This window comes from Microcaecilia unicolor, chromosome 9 (genome assembly GCF_901765095.1).
Source record: "Microcaecilia unicolor chromosome 9, aMicUni1.1, whole genome shotgun sequence".
NCBI lineage: Eukaryota > Metazoa > Chordata > Amphibia > Gymnophiona > Siphonopidae > Microcaecilia > Microcaecilia unicolor.
The window spans coordinates 30,916,606-30,928,812 of record NC_044039.1 but is presented as its reverse complement, the minus strand read 5'-3'; the positions used below and the strand labels follow the sequence as shown (position 1 = coordinate 30,928,812).

The 12,207-nt window shown below is 47.3% G+C and overlaps 1 protein-coding gene across 2 annotated transcripts in view; it reads left to right on the top strand.

The window, feature by feature from the left end:
- The window catches only part of UTP20 (UTP20 small subunit processome component), a 226,829-nt gene that overhangs the window by 195,654 nt on the left and 18,968 nt on the right, over window positions 1-12,207 (top strand). For both annotated transcript variants that reach the window (XM_030213822.1, XM_030213821.1), the window contains exon 55: window positions 7,710-7,841. In XM_030213822.1, the coding sequence (XP_030069682.1) occupies window positions 7,710-7,841 (132 nt within the window). The remainder of the gene's footprint in view (window positions 1-7,709; window positions 7,842-12,207) is intronic.

Genomic DNA, 12,207 nt, shown 5'->3' with positions numbered 1-12,207 from the left:
AGTGGTAAGTCCAACTGAAGTTTAACTTAGAACTGCTTAAAGGGCTGCAAGTTCTACGTGGTGCAGGGGAGCGATCCTGACTCACCACTTGGGAATGTGTTGTGCTGCATTTGTGCCAGTCTGGGTGATAGTTACTCCCGTGGTGGCAGTTAAGCAGTTTTTCCGCTGTGGGAAACACCGGCTGGTGTCAGGGTGTTGCAATCTGTGGAAACCGGGAATCCCACGGGATGTGGGGGAAACAGTTGGTGGCAGCACATCTTCAGTTCCGATGCAGCATCCGAATATACTGGGGATTTCGGGCTCACCAGCAGGGCCAGTGCGCAGTTCGATGCAGGAGAGCATGGGAACAGGCATCATTTTGACGGGGCCCACTGGCAGCCCCTGTCTGATTATGTGCGGAGCACAGCTGCTGTTTTACAACCTCAGGGCCCTTCCACCAGGTATATTTACTGAAGACAGTCAGAATTGCTGCAAGGTGCTTCAGTTTCTCACCCCGCTGCCCCTCATCTCCTAAGAGAGCTCGTTTAGCTTCATCTATCCAGTCCTGGAGGTCTGTCTCTGCTTCTCCCTCCTTATCTAATGTGGCCTCGGTCTATTCAGAGGAGCCAACATTGAAGGAGCCATTAGAGGAGGGAGATGACCCAAAAATACTGAGGTTGTTTCATAAAGAGGAGCCTGGTACTCTTATTTCTGAGGAAATTGCGGTGCTCTCCATTGAGGAACCTTCTGCTTTGGCGTCGGGAGTAAGAAGAAGCAGAAAAGAGGGACCAACTCCACGAGTCAAAGAGCAGCAACCAAACAATAGAGATGATCAAAGCCCAGAGTTGTAACCAAAATGTTTCTTAAAAACCTTTAATAACCAAATTTGCATAAAACCATGCAGAAAAGTACATAACCATGAGAAGGATTCGACACAGGCTGTGTTTTGGCAAACGTGCCTGATTTAGGAGTCCACAATACGTAAATCTCAAAGGAAACAAAAGCAGCTCTTTCCCTTAAAGATATGAATCTATGAAACAGTTGTAGCATGCATCAAAAACATGCCAGCAGCATTTTCCCCCACAGAGAAGTGGTTATTAAAGATTTTTAAGAAACATTTTGGTTTCACCCTAGTCCTTGGTTATCTCCACTGTTTGGTTGCTGCTCGATGTCAGGAGTTCCATTGTCTATCATAAGTGGGTTTAGAGGTCCTTCTAAGGCCTTTCTGATACATCTAGGCATTCAAGAGCTGATTACAGCAGAATGGGTCTCACCGGACGCGGGCTGAGAGTGGGAAGAGCCATGGCTCGTGTCACGAAATGCCCTGCAGCCACCTGAAGGTTTGCCCATCTTCACCTGCACTTGGGCTCGTGCTCTGTACTACCACCATCCACCCACTGACTGGGTCCTGCTTGCCTCTGGGCTAGTCTCCCACTCAGGTTATTCCCCGGTGATTTCCAGGACACGGGCCACACTCCAGGGGTCCTACAGTTCCCAGAAAACACCCACAGACCCAAAAACATGAACCAGGATTCTTAGTATTGTCACAGAACTTGAACAGTGAACAGAAAAAGATGAAATCAGCAAGAAATAACAGGTAACTTTATATGGATCAAATAAAACTATCTAAACATTTGTTTACTATCTGGGTAGTACTTGGGAAGTTCAGGAAATATAGCTGCTCACAGAGTCTCAGTGAAGAGATCTTTCTCTCTCTGCTCCCTGGCTGAGACTGGGGAAAATCCAGTACCGTCAGGCTAGATTTGAAATCCAGGACCAGTCAAAGCCCAGGGCATCAATTTTGAAAGTAGCTGCCCAATGGTACTGAAGATTGCCTTTCCATAAACTGAAACTGGAAGCGAGAAAGTCTTTTTCTGTAACAGCTTTAAAACTCAAAACAAATGTTATCTGCTGGCCAATTATGAGAAATACACTTCATGAAATAATTACTACAGTTTTCAGGCTCAAGAACCCACTATTTCGTCGCAGCTCGTCTCTGCCCATTGGTTCCAAGGAGAAAGAGAAATTGTAGCTTCCCAGGGTGGACTCCCTTGTTACGGTGGTGACTAAGACCACAATGCCGTTGGTAGGGGGCATTGTCCTAAATGACCAACATGATAGGAAGCTACAAGGCTCACAGAAACAAACCTTTGAAATGGCCTCTTTGGGCCTTCAAGCGACAATGTGCAGCTCGTTCATTGCTAGAGCATTCCTGAAATCACATCAGCATTTGGCAAACACAAGACCGGAGCCATAACTCCCAGCTTCAAGTGTAGTTGACCTACTTGGCAGATTCTATTTATGACATGTTATGGGGTATGGCCTACAGTATGTCTTTGGCTGTCACGTCGGCAACTCTGGTTGCATCATTGGGCAATAGATGCATCTAGTTAAACTTTTGGGGCAAGTGGCCACTTTAGATATGCTGCTGGTGCCCTGGGCCATTGTTCCAGTTCCCCAGGCCAAACAGGGAGAAGACAGATATTCCATCTACTTCATTGTCCCAAAGAAGGAAGGCACCTTTCATCCAGTCTTAGATCTTAAAATTCTAAACTGCTCCCTCCAGCTGTCCCACTTTTGTGTGGGAACACTAAGAGCAGTCATAGCCTCGGTTCAAGCGGGAGAATTTGTCATCACCCTCGATCTCAAGGAGGTGTACATGCATATACCCATATGGCCACTGCTTCAGAGGTTTCTATGTATGGCAGTGCTGAGCTGTCACTTCCAGTACAGGGCTTTGCCCTTCGGTCTCACCATGGCACCAGAACGTTTACTAAGGTTATATTGGTGATGGCAGCCTTTCTTCAGCGCCAGTTCACCTGTATCTCGACGGCTGGCACATTCATGCATTGGCCTTTTTGGACAAAGTTGTCCGTCTTCTGCAGTCGTTGAGTTGGGTGATAAATTTCAAGAAGAGTAGACTAACTACATCTCAGATGCTAGAGTATTTGGGCGTTCTACTTGACACAGCAATGGAGAGAACCTGGGAAACTGGGTTCAATCCCACTGCAGCTCTTTGTGACTCTGGGCAAGTCACTTAACCCTCCATTGCCCCAGGTACAAAATAAGTACCTGTATATAATATGTAAACCACTTTGATTGTAATCACAGAAAGGCAGTATATCAAGTCCCATCCCATTTCCAGAGGTTGAAGCTGGTTCTCAATAGGTTCTTCATCTGCTCAGTCAAGGCAGGACCAGGGTCTGGGACTACATCCAGCTTCTGAGGTCAAGGACAGAGATGATGTAAGTGGTGCCATGGGCAAGGGCTCATATGCAGCCATTACCAGAGTCTCTTCTCAGCCACTGGTCACTGGTGTCACAACAGTACAACCTTCATCTTCCTTGGACACTGGTTGCCAGACAGAGTATGCAATGGTGGTTGACATCCATGTGAACTCTCTTTCTGATAACTCAATGGGAGGTGGTGACAATGGATGACAGACAGCCGGATTGGGGAGCTCATTTACAAGTTCCATCTGGCACAGGGCGGAACTGAAGTCTCAGTGATTGATCAATCGCTTGGAGCTCAGGTCAGTGAGGAATGGCTTAAATGATGTTGCTTTGTTTCTGGCAGGGTCTGTTTTCTCCAACAATGTGACGGCTGTGGCTATCAATTAACAAGGTGGGACTCACAACCGTCCAATGGCAGTGGAGGCAGCCTCATAAGTTGGGTGGAGAAAATCCTGCTCTGCTTGTCGGCAGCTCACATCTCTGGATCCTTGAATGTGGAGGTGAACTTTCTCAGCACACACTCCTTGTACCCAGGAGAATGGGAACTATCCAGCCAGGGTTTTCCGCTGATAGTGGACTGATGGGATTCTCCACTTCTGGATGATGACAAAAACGAATATCAAAGTGCACAAGTTCTTCAGCTATTGGAAAGAACCGGACTCAATGGGGATCGATACATCTACCATATGTCTTCCCTCTGCCCATGAGAGGCCGCATTTTGAAAAGGATTGCATTGCACTGGGATCAAATAATTCTCGTAGCCCCAGATTGACCAAGGAGGCCGTGGTATGTGAGCCTGATTCCACTACTGGATGGAGGTCCTCTTAGTCTTTTGCAGTTCCATGGCCTAATGATACCAGGTCTGGTGCTTATAGAGGACCCATGCCCCTTTCGTCTTACAGCTTGACTATTGAAAGGCCTCGGGATGAAAAGGTTATTGTAAGTCGGTCATTGCTACCTTGCTTCAGCCTTGGAAACGCACTACATTTATGGTGTATTCAAGGGTGTGGAGGATGTTTGAGGGCTGGTGTTCTGAGCATGGACTTTCTCCCCTCTGCTCAGATCGCGCACATCCTAACATTTCTTCAGGCAGGCCTTCAGAAAGGATTGGTGTTGGGTTCTAAAAAAGTTCAGGTTGTGGCTTTGGCCTGTTTCAGGACTGACTAGAGAAGACATCTCTTGTGGCTTATCCGGATATTGTTCGATTCTTGCATATTCTGCATCCAGAGTGGAACCTTGATTTATTCCTTCAGTCTCTTCTGAAGCCTCCTTTTGAGCCACTCCAGAAGGCTTCCTTGAAATATTTTATGCTGAAGACAGCGTTCTTGGTGGCTGTCACGTTGACATTAGCTTCAGGCTCCTCTTGTCACAATCCATTTCTCTACTTTTTGAAGGTGGGTATCTCCCTGAACATGGTTCCTTCCTTTCTTCCGAAAGTGGTATCAGCAACTAATCTGTGGAGCTTCCATCCTTTCTCAGAGAGGCAAAGAGGCTCGGTATTCTTCTTTGAAGTATAGAGTCGTCATTAGATATCTGGAAGTCATGAAAGAGTTTTATAAATCGGACAGACTGTGCTGTTTGATAAACAGAGGCTCGGCCTCATGGCTTCCAAGCCCACAATTGCTAGATGGTTGAAGGAGACAATCGCATCAGCTTATTTGCTTGCGGAGAAGTAGGCTCCTCGGGTCTTGCGGGATCGCTCTACGAGGCATGCAGCAACATCCTGGGGAGAGACTACCTTACTGTCTCTGGTGAACAGTTGATGCTATGTACCTTTGTCAGGCACTACAGGTTGGATATTGTGTCGCGCTCGGAAGCCAGTTTTGGGGCTCCAGTTCTCTGGGCCATGGCGCTAGGATCCCACCCACTTTAGAGATTGCTTTTAAACGTACCACAGGTTCTTGAATAGTTGAAAGCTACATAATGGAATGAGAAATTATGTTTAGATTTATTATTTATAACCTGCCTTTACCCAGGGTGAGATACAATATATACATATATAAAATACATAAAACATACAACTCCGAACACACCAAAGAAATCACAGTTTGGCTTACTTCATAGTTCATAAACAGGCAATCAATATATCCAAAGTTTCAGCCTTATACTTATCCAACAAATGCAAAAAAAGGCCAAGCACAACAAATATACCTTCAATTGACGTTTAAATGCCAACAAATGAGTCTCATGCTTCAGTCTAGCTGGCAATCAATTCCATTCGGAAGGGCCAGCAATCAAAAATGACCCTTTCCTAGTTATATCCAAGCAAAGTTTATTCATAGCAGGCACAATTAAATTTCCAGCATTCATTGACCATAACTATCTTTGTGGAACATAGGTCTGAATAGCATTCTTCAAATATACTGTAGTTTCATGAAATAAGCATGATGAACTAAAATCAACAATTTAAATTTCACCTTAGACGCGACCGGTAGCCATCTCATCCGTTTTAGGTATGCTGAAATATCATATTTCAACAAGCCAAAGACGAGGCATACCGCTGAATTCTGTACAATTTGCAAAGAGTGAATACAAGTTGCTGGTAATCCCAAATACACAATATTACAATAGTCAAGACCAGTCAGCCCCATAGCCTCAACTGCTCTCACAAAATCTACCACTGGAAGTAGACGACGCAGACTACTCAAAAGATGTAATTTAAAGAGTAAAGTTCGAATCAGATGCTGAATCTGCAGCCGAAAAGAAAATCTAGAATCAATCAATAGACCTAGAGTCTGCACCTGAGTCGATACTTTTACAGAGTTACCTGACAAAAAGAACAGAATCCGGAAATACAGTAGAAGAACTAATTCTGTTTTATTCACATTCAACTTCAAGCAATTCCACTACAACCATAACTGAACCTGTCTTACCTGATAATTATCTTTTCATTAGTCCTTCGCGCTATTCCAGAGGGCCACCCAAGGTTTCTCAGATGTTTAGTTGGTGCAAAATATTGGCTCAAATAACGACTGCTCCTTGCTTGCTGCTTCCTACATATTTCTTGTTCTGTACAAGTTGTCGAGAGATGAGCGAGATCCACACGTTTGCTTTTCTGGTTGTTAGGTTAGCAAGTTGTTTAAGGTTGTTGTGTTTATTCTGAGTTTCGCCTTACTGCTTGTCTATATAAATACTGAGGAGCTGAGCTGGATGCCAAGAGAAATGTCTCAGCTCAGTTTTCAGTTCTCTGTCTTCACCTGCTGGTTGGATATAACTAACCTGGGAAGAACTAATGGAAATAAAATTATCAGATAAGACCTAATTTCTCAATTTTAGATAAGGGTATGCACAATACCTTGACTACTGCAACCTACTCCTCACTGGCCTCCCACTTTGCCATCTATCCCCCCTTCAGTCCGTTCAAAACTCTGCTGCACATCTTATCTTCCGCCTGAACCGGTACACTCATATCACCCCTCTCCTCAAGTCGCTTCACTGGCTTCCGATCAGGTACCACATACAGTTTAAGCTTCTCCTTTTAACCTACAAATGCACTCGATCTACAGCCCCTCCCTACCTCTCTACCCTCATCTCCCCTTACATTCCTACCCGTAACCTCCGTTCTCAAGACAAATCCCTCCTGTCAGTACCCTTCTCCACCACCGCCAACTCCAGGCTCCGCCCTTTCTGCCTCACCTCACCCGATGCCTGGAATAAACTCCCTGAGCCCATACGCCAGGCCCCCTCCCTGCCCATCTTCAAAGCCTTGCTCAAAGCCCACCTCTTCAATGTCACCTTCGACACCTAACCATCATGCCTCTATTCAGGAAATCTGGACTGCCCCTACTTGACATTTCACCCATTAGATTGTAAGCTCCTTGGACTGTCCTTTTTGTTAATCTGTACAGCGCTGCGTAACCCTAGTAGCGCTCTAGAAATGTTAAGTAGTAGTAGTAGTAGTAGGTATGCACAATAAAGAGGATAATTTTATTTTTTTTAAAGTACCTCTGTGAAAAGTCTAGAAATGGTGCTTATGTTAAGCATGTTTTATGAAGGCAACATAAGCACCTGTGTGCTTTGATAAAATAGGGTTTCAGAACCAGCCCCAGTAGTGCAGGAATCCTCACACACACCTGCTCAGAAGAAGGTTTGTATGGTCTCTATGCATGTGTATATGTACTTGTAAAATATGCAAACACACCATTGTTCTGCCCACGGGAACATCTCCACATGGATAAGGGGAAAAAAAGCAGGTGGCTGCTTTCCTTGTGCCTATCTTTTATGCATGGATAGTGATGCACAATTTTAAAGGCATCCTTTCTCCACTTATAATACTTGCTTTACACATGGAAAAATCTTTATATAATTACTCCCCGCATATTCATGGAGTTCACCTGCATCCTATGAACACATATCTAATGCATATGCATTGGGATATCCTGAAAATGAGACCTGTTTGCAGCACGTAAAGTCCAAAGTTTTCTTCCCCCTCTTCTAGATCTTTCTAGCATGATGGACACAGAGCTCATACAACCCAACCTTTGTTTGTACCAACAGACTTCGCACAGGAGGTTAGCCGCTCAAACCTGTGGTTTGTTTGTTGAAGCTGAGGGAGTGGCCTTCGAGCGACGCCTTGGAACTGTTCTCCCGCTGATTGAGAACGAAATAGATCCTTTGAAATTTGAAGATGTAAGTCATTTTGTCCATAACAGTTCTCAGGTATTTGTGTACACTCTGTTTCCAGGCACTTTATCTTTGATTGGAAATAGCAACCTTGAAAGAGGAAAAGGAGGAGAGAAGAGGGTTGTGTTTTTAAGCTAAGCACAGAAATGGGAAGAGGATTCCTTTTTAAAAATGAAACAAATTATTGTTTGGATAAGTTAAACATCTAAAATCTGTTTAAAAAAAAAAGTAGAGCATAGAGTTCTATTTAGATCCTAAAGTGACTGACTTGGATTAGAAACTGGTTGAGTGGAAGGCGACAGAGGTTAGTGGTAAATGGGCCTCACTTTGAGGAAAGAGATGTTACCAGTGGTGTGCTTCATGGTTCAGTTCTTGGTAACGTTTTGTAAGTGATATTGCAGAAGAGATCTCTGGTAAGGTTTGCCTGTTTGGGGATGATGCCAAAATCTGCAGTAGGTGTGAATAACATGAGGAAGGAGCTAGAGAAAGCTTGAAGAATGGTCCAGAATTTGGCAGCTAAGATTAAATGCGAAAAAATGTAGGGTAATGCATTTGGGCTGCAAAAACCCGAGGGAAAGATTCAGTATAGGGAGGTGAAATACTTCTGTGCAAGGAAGACATGCGGGACTTGGGTGTGATTGTGTATAATGATCGTAAGGTGGCTAAACAGGTAAAAGCCCGGCCATTTGACTCTCCTGCTGATGGTTGGTGGGAGGCTCTGATCCACTGGCCCCTGCCGAACATTTTTACCCCCCCCCCCCCCCCCATGTTTTCTCTGTCTATTCTGTCATCTTATGTTTTATCTTTCTTATTGTATTATTTCATGCACTATTGTAAGCCACATTGTGCCTTCGCTTTTGGGAAAATGTGGGATATAAATGCGCTAAAATAAATAAACAGGTAAAAAAAAAAGGCAACGGCAAAAGCCAGACGGATGCTTGGATATACAGGGAGAGGAATGGCCAGCAGGAGAAAGGTGATAATGCTTCTGTGTATAAGTCTTTAGTGAGACCTTACTACAATTCTGGAGATCACACCTTTAGAAAGATATAAATAGGATGGAGTCTGTCCAAAGAGTGGCTGCTACAATGGTGGGTGGTCTTTGTCATAAAGCTTGTGGAGACAGACTTAAATATCTCAATATGTACACTTTGGAAGAAAGGTGGGAAAGGAGAAATATGATAGAGACATTTAAATACCTCCATGGAATAAATACACAGGAGGCGAGTCTTTCAATTGAAAGGAAGCTCAGGAATGAGGGGACATAGGATGAAGGTGAAAAGGGACAGGAGTAACCTAAGGAAAAACTTCTTCACAGAAAGGGTGGTGAATACTTGGAACAGCCTTCTGGTGGAGGTGGTGGAGACAAAGACAGTATGTCAATTCAAGAAAGGTTGAGGGACAAGTATGTAGAATCTCCAGGAGAGAGGAAGGGATAGTACAGTAGGTAATATAGATGGACAGACTGGTCTTTATCTGCCTTCATTTTCTATCTGGTCGATAAGCAAAACGATTTAACTGGCCAGAAATGGTCACTGACAGGTTAAATCACTTGTTCAGGGCTATCCACTAATTTTCAGCGGCACTTAACCGGTTATGGCCGATGAAAATCAGTGGTTAGCACCTAAGTGAAAGCCAGCTATTTAGAGAGCATTCCAGGAGTAGAGTTGGCACTTGGCAGGTTAAGTGCTGATATGCAGTTCCGGCTAACACATGGCCTGATATTCAGCACTTAACCAGCCAGGGTAACTGCATAAATGGGACCACATAAAAGGCTGTTCTATCTTTGTGCGGCAGCCCCTGGCCGGTCAAGTTCCAAATATCGACTTAACCAGCCACGTGTTAGCTGGTGCCACTTAAATCGGATAATCAGTGCCGAAGCCTGGACGTGGCCCTGCTTTTAATATCTGGGCATAATGTCGGTGGTGGTCAGCAAAACACTTTGTTGGTTTTGATATCTTTTACTGAAATGGTGCAATAAATATTCAGATGTGATGTATATGATTTTCAAAACCATTTTGGTCCTTCCATCATGTGGCAAAGGTAAATAGTAACAATGTGAGTTTCTCCGAGGACAAGCAGGCTGCTTGTTCTCACTGATGGGTGACGTCCACGGCAGCCCCTCCAATCGGAATCTTCACTAGCAAAGTCCTTTGCTAGCCCTCGCGCGCCCGCGCGCACCGCGCATGCGCGGCCGTCTTCCCGCCCGAAACCGGCTCGAGCCGGCCAGTCTTCTTTCGTCCGCACTCGGTACGGTCGTGTTTTCGCCGTGTCGAGCCCCGGAAAGTCGACCTCGCGCGTCCTTTTTTTCGACGTGTTTTTTCTTCGGAAAATCCTTTAAAACTGTTCGGGAAGTGCTCCGGAAGCCCCCTTGGGTTTCGTTTTACCTCTTCCCGTATTTTCAGATTTTGCCCCGGTAAGTTTTCTTTCGTCGTCGGGGTAGGCCTCTTTTCGGCCTCGGTCAAGATTTTTCTCCCTCAAAGTTTTGGTGCTCATTTTCGCCATTTCGGCTTTTGATTTCGCCGGCGTGATTTTTCCGCCCATGACATCGAAGCCTTCCAGCGGCTTCAAGAAGTGCACCCAGTGCGCCCGGGTAATCTCGCTCACTGACAGGCACGCGTCGTGTCTTCAGTGTCTGGGGGCCGAGCACCGCCCTCAGGCCTGTAGTCTGTGTTCCCTCTTGCAAAAGCGGACTCAGGTAGCGAGATTGGCCCAGTGGAACGTTTTGTTCTCGGGCTCTTCGTCGGCATCGGCACCGGGGGTATCGAGTGCATTGACATCTTCAGCGTCCAGAGCTTCATCCTCGGCCGCCAGTGCATCGAGTGCATCGGCCCTCTGCATCGGCGCCGAGACATCGGATAGCTGCATCGACGTCGGTGGTACCGGGACCTCGTCTGCTGATGTCGTCGGACGGTGGTGCATCGTCTGGAGTGCAGGTGAGGGCTGTCCATTCCCCTGCTGGTGGCGGTGAGCCTTCGGGTGGGTCTCCCCCTACCCTGAGGGCTCCTGCGGTACAGCCTCCCCGAGACCGACCTCCTTCGGCCTCGGCCCCGAGGAAGCGACGGCTGGATTCTACGTCCTCCTCGTCGGTACCGGGAAGCTCCGGTGACATGCTTCGTTCCAAGAAGTCGAAGAAGCATCGTCACCGGTCCCCTTCCCGCGTCGGTACCGAGAGCTCTGGGTCGCCGAGGGAGTCGGCACCCAGTAGGCATCGGCACCGAGAGGACCGCTCACCCTCTGTTCAGGAGGTGTCGATGCGCTCCACTCTGGACAGCCCGGAACAGCCTCCACGCCCGGAACAGGTCCTGACGTCGACGCCTGCATCGACTTCCATGCCTTTCTCTGCAGCCGCTCTGAACGAGAGCCTCCGGGCAGTTCTCCCAGAGATCCTGGGGGAGCTGTTGCGCCCTACCCCTCCGGTACCGGCGGTGCTTGCGCCACCGGTACTGTCGAGCGTGGCGCCGGCTGGCCCATCGCCCGAGGTGAGGTCTCCGGCGTCGGTGCCGCGTGCGGTGCCGGCTGCTGTCGCCTCCCAGGAAGGCTCCCCGACTACGTCGGCGGAGGGAGCTTCGCCGATGCGGGCGAGGGAGTCTACCTCTCGACGCCCCCATCGTGGACGTGGCTCCACGGAGTCGAGTCGGGCACGGTTGCAGACACAGGTCCGTGAACTTGTGTCTGACACCGAGGGTGAGGCCTCGTGGGAAGAGGAAGAAGACCCCAGATATTTCTCTGACGAGGAGTCTGAGGGTCTTCCTTCCGATCCCACTCCCTCTCCTGAAAGACAGCTTTCTCCTCCTGAGAGTCTGTCTTTCGCTTCCTTTGTCCGGGAGATGTCTACGGCCATCCCCTTCCCGGTGGTTGTGGAGGACGAGCCCAGGGCTGAAATGTTTGAGCTCCTGGACTATCCTTCTCCACCTAAGGAAGCGTCCACTGTTCCCTTGCACCATGTCCTAAAAAAGACATTGCTTGCGAACTGGACAAAACCTCTAACTAATCCCCACATTCCCAAGAAGATCGAGTCCCAGTACCGGATCCATGGGGACCCAGAGCTGATGCGCACCCAGTTGCCTCATGACTCTGGAGTTGTGGATTTGGCCCTAAAGAAGGCTAAGAGTTCTAGGGAGCATGCTTCGGCGCCCCCGGGCAAAGACTCTAGAACCTTAGACTCCTTTGGGAGGAAGGCCTACCATTCTTCTATGCTCGTGGCCAAAATCCAGTCTTACCAGCTCTACACGAGCATACACATGCGGAACAATGTGCGGCAGTTGGCGGGCTTGGTTGATGCGCTCCCTCCTGAGCAAGCCAAGCCATTTCAGGAGGTGGTCAGGCAGCTGAAGGCGTGCAGAAAATTCCTGGCCAGAGGGGTGTATGA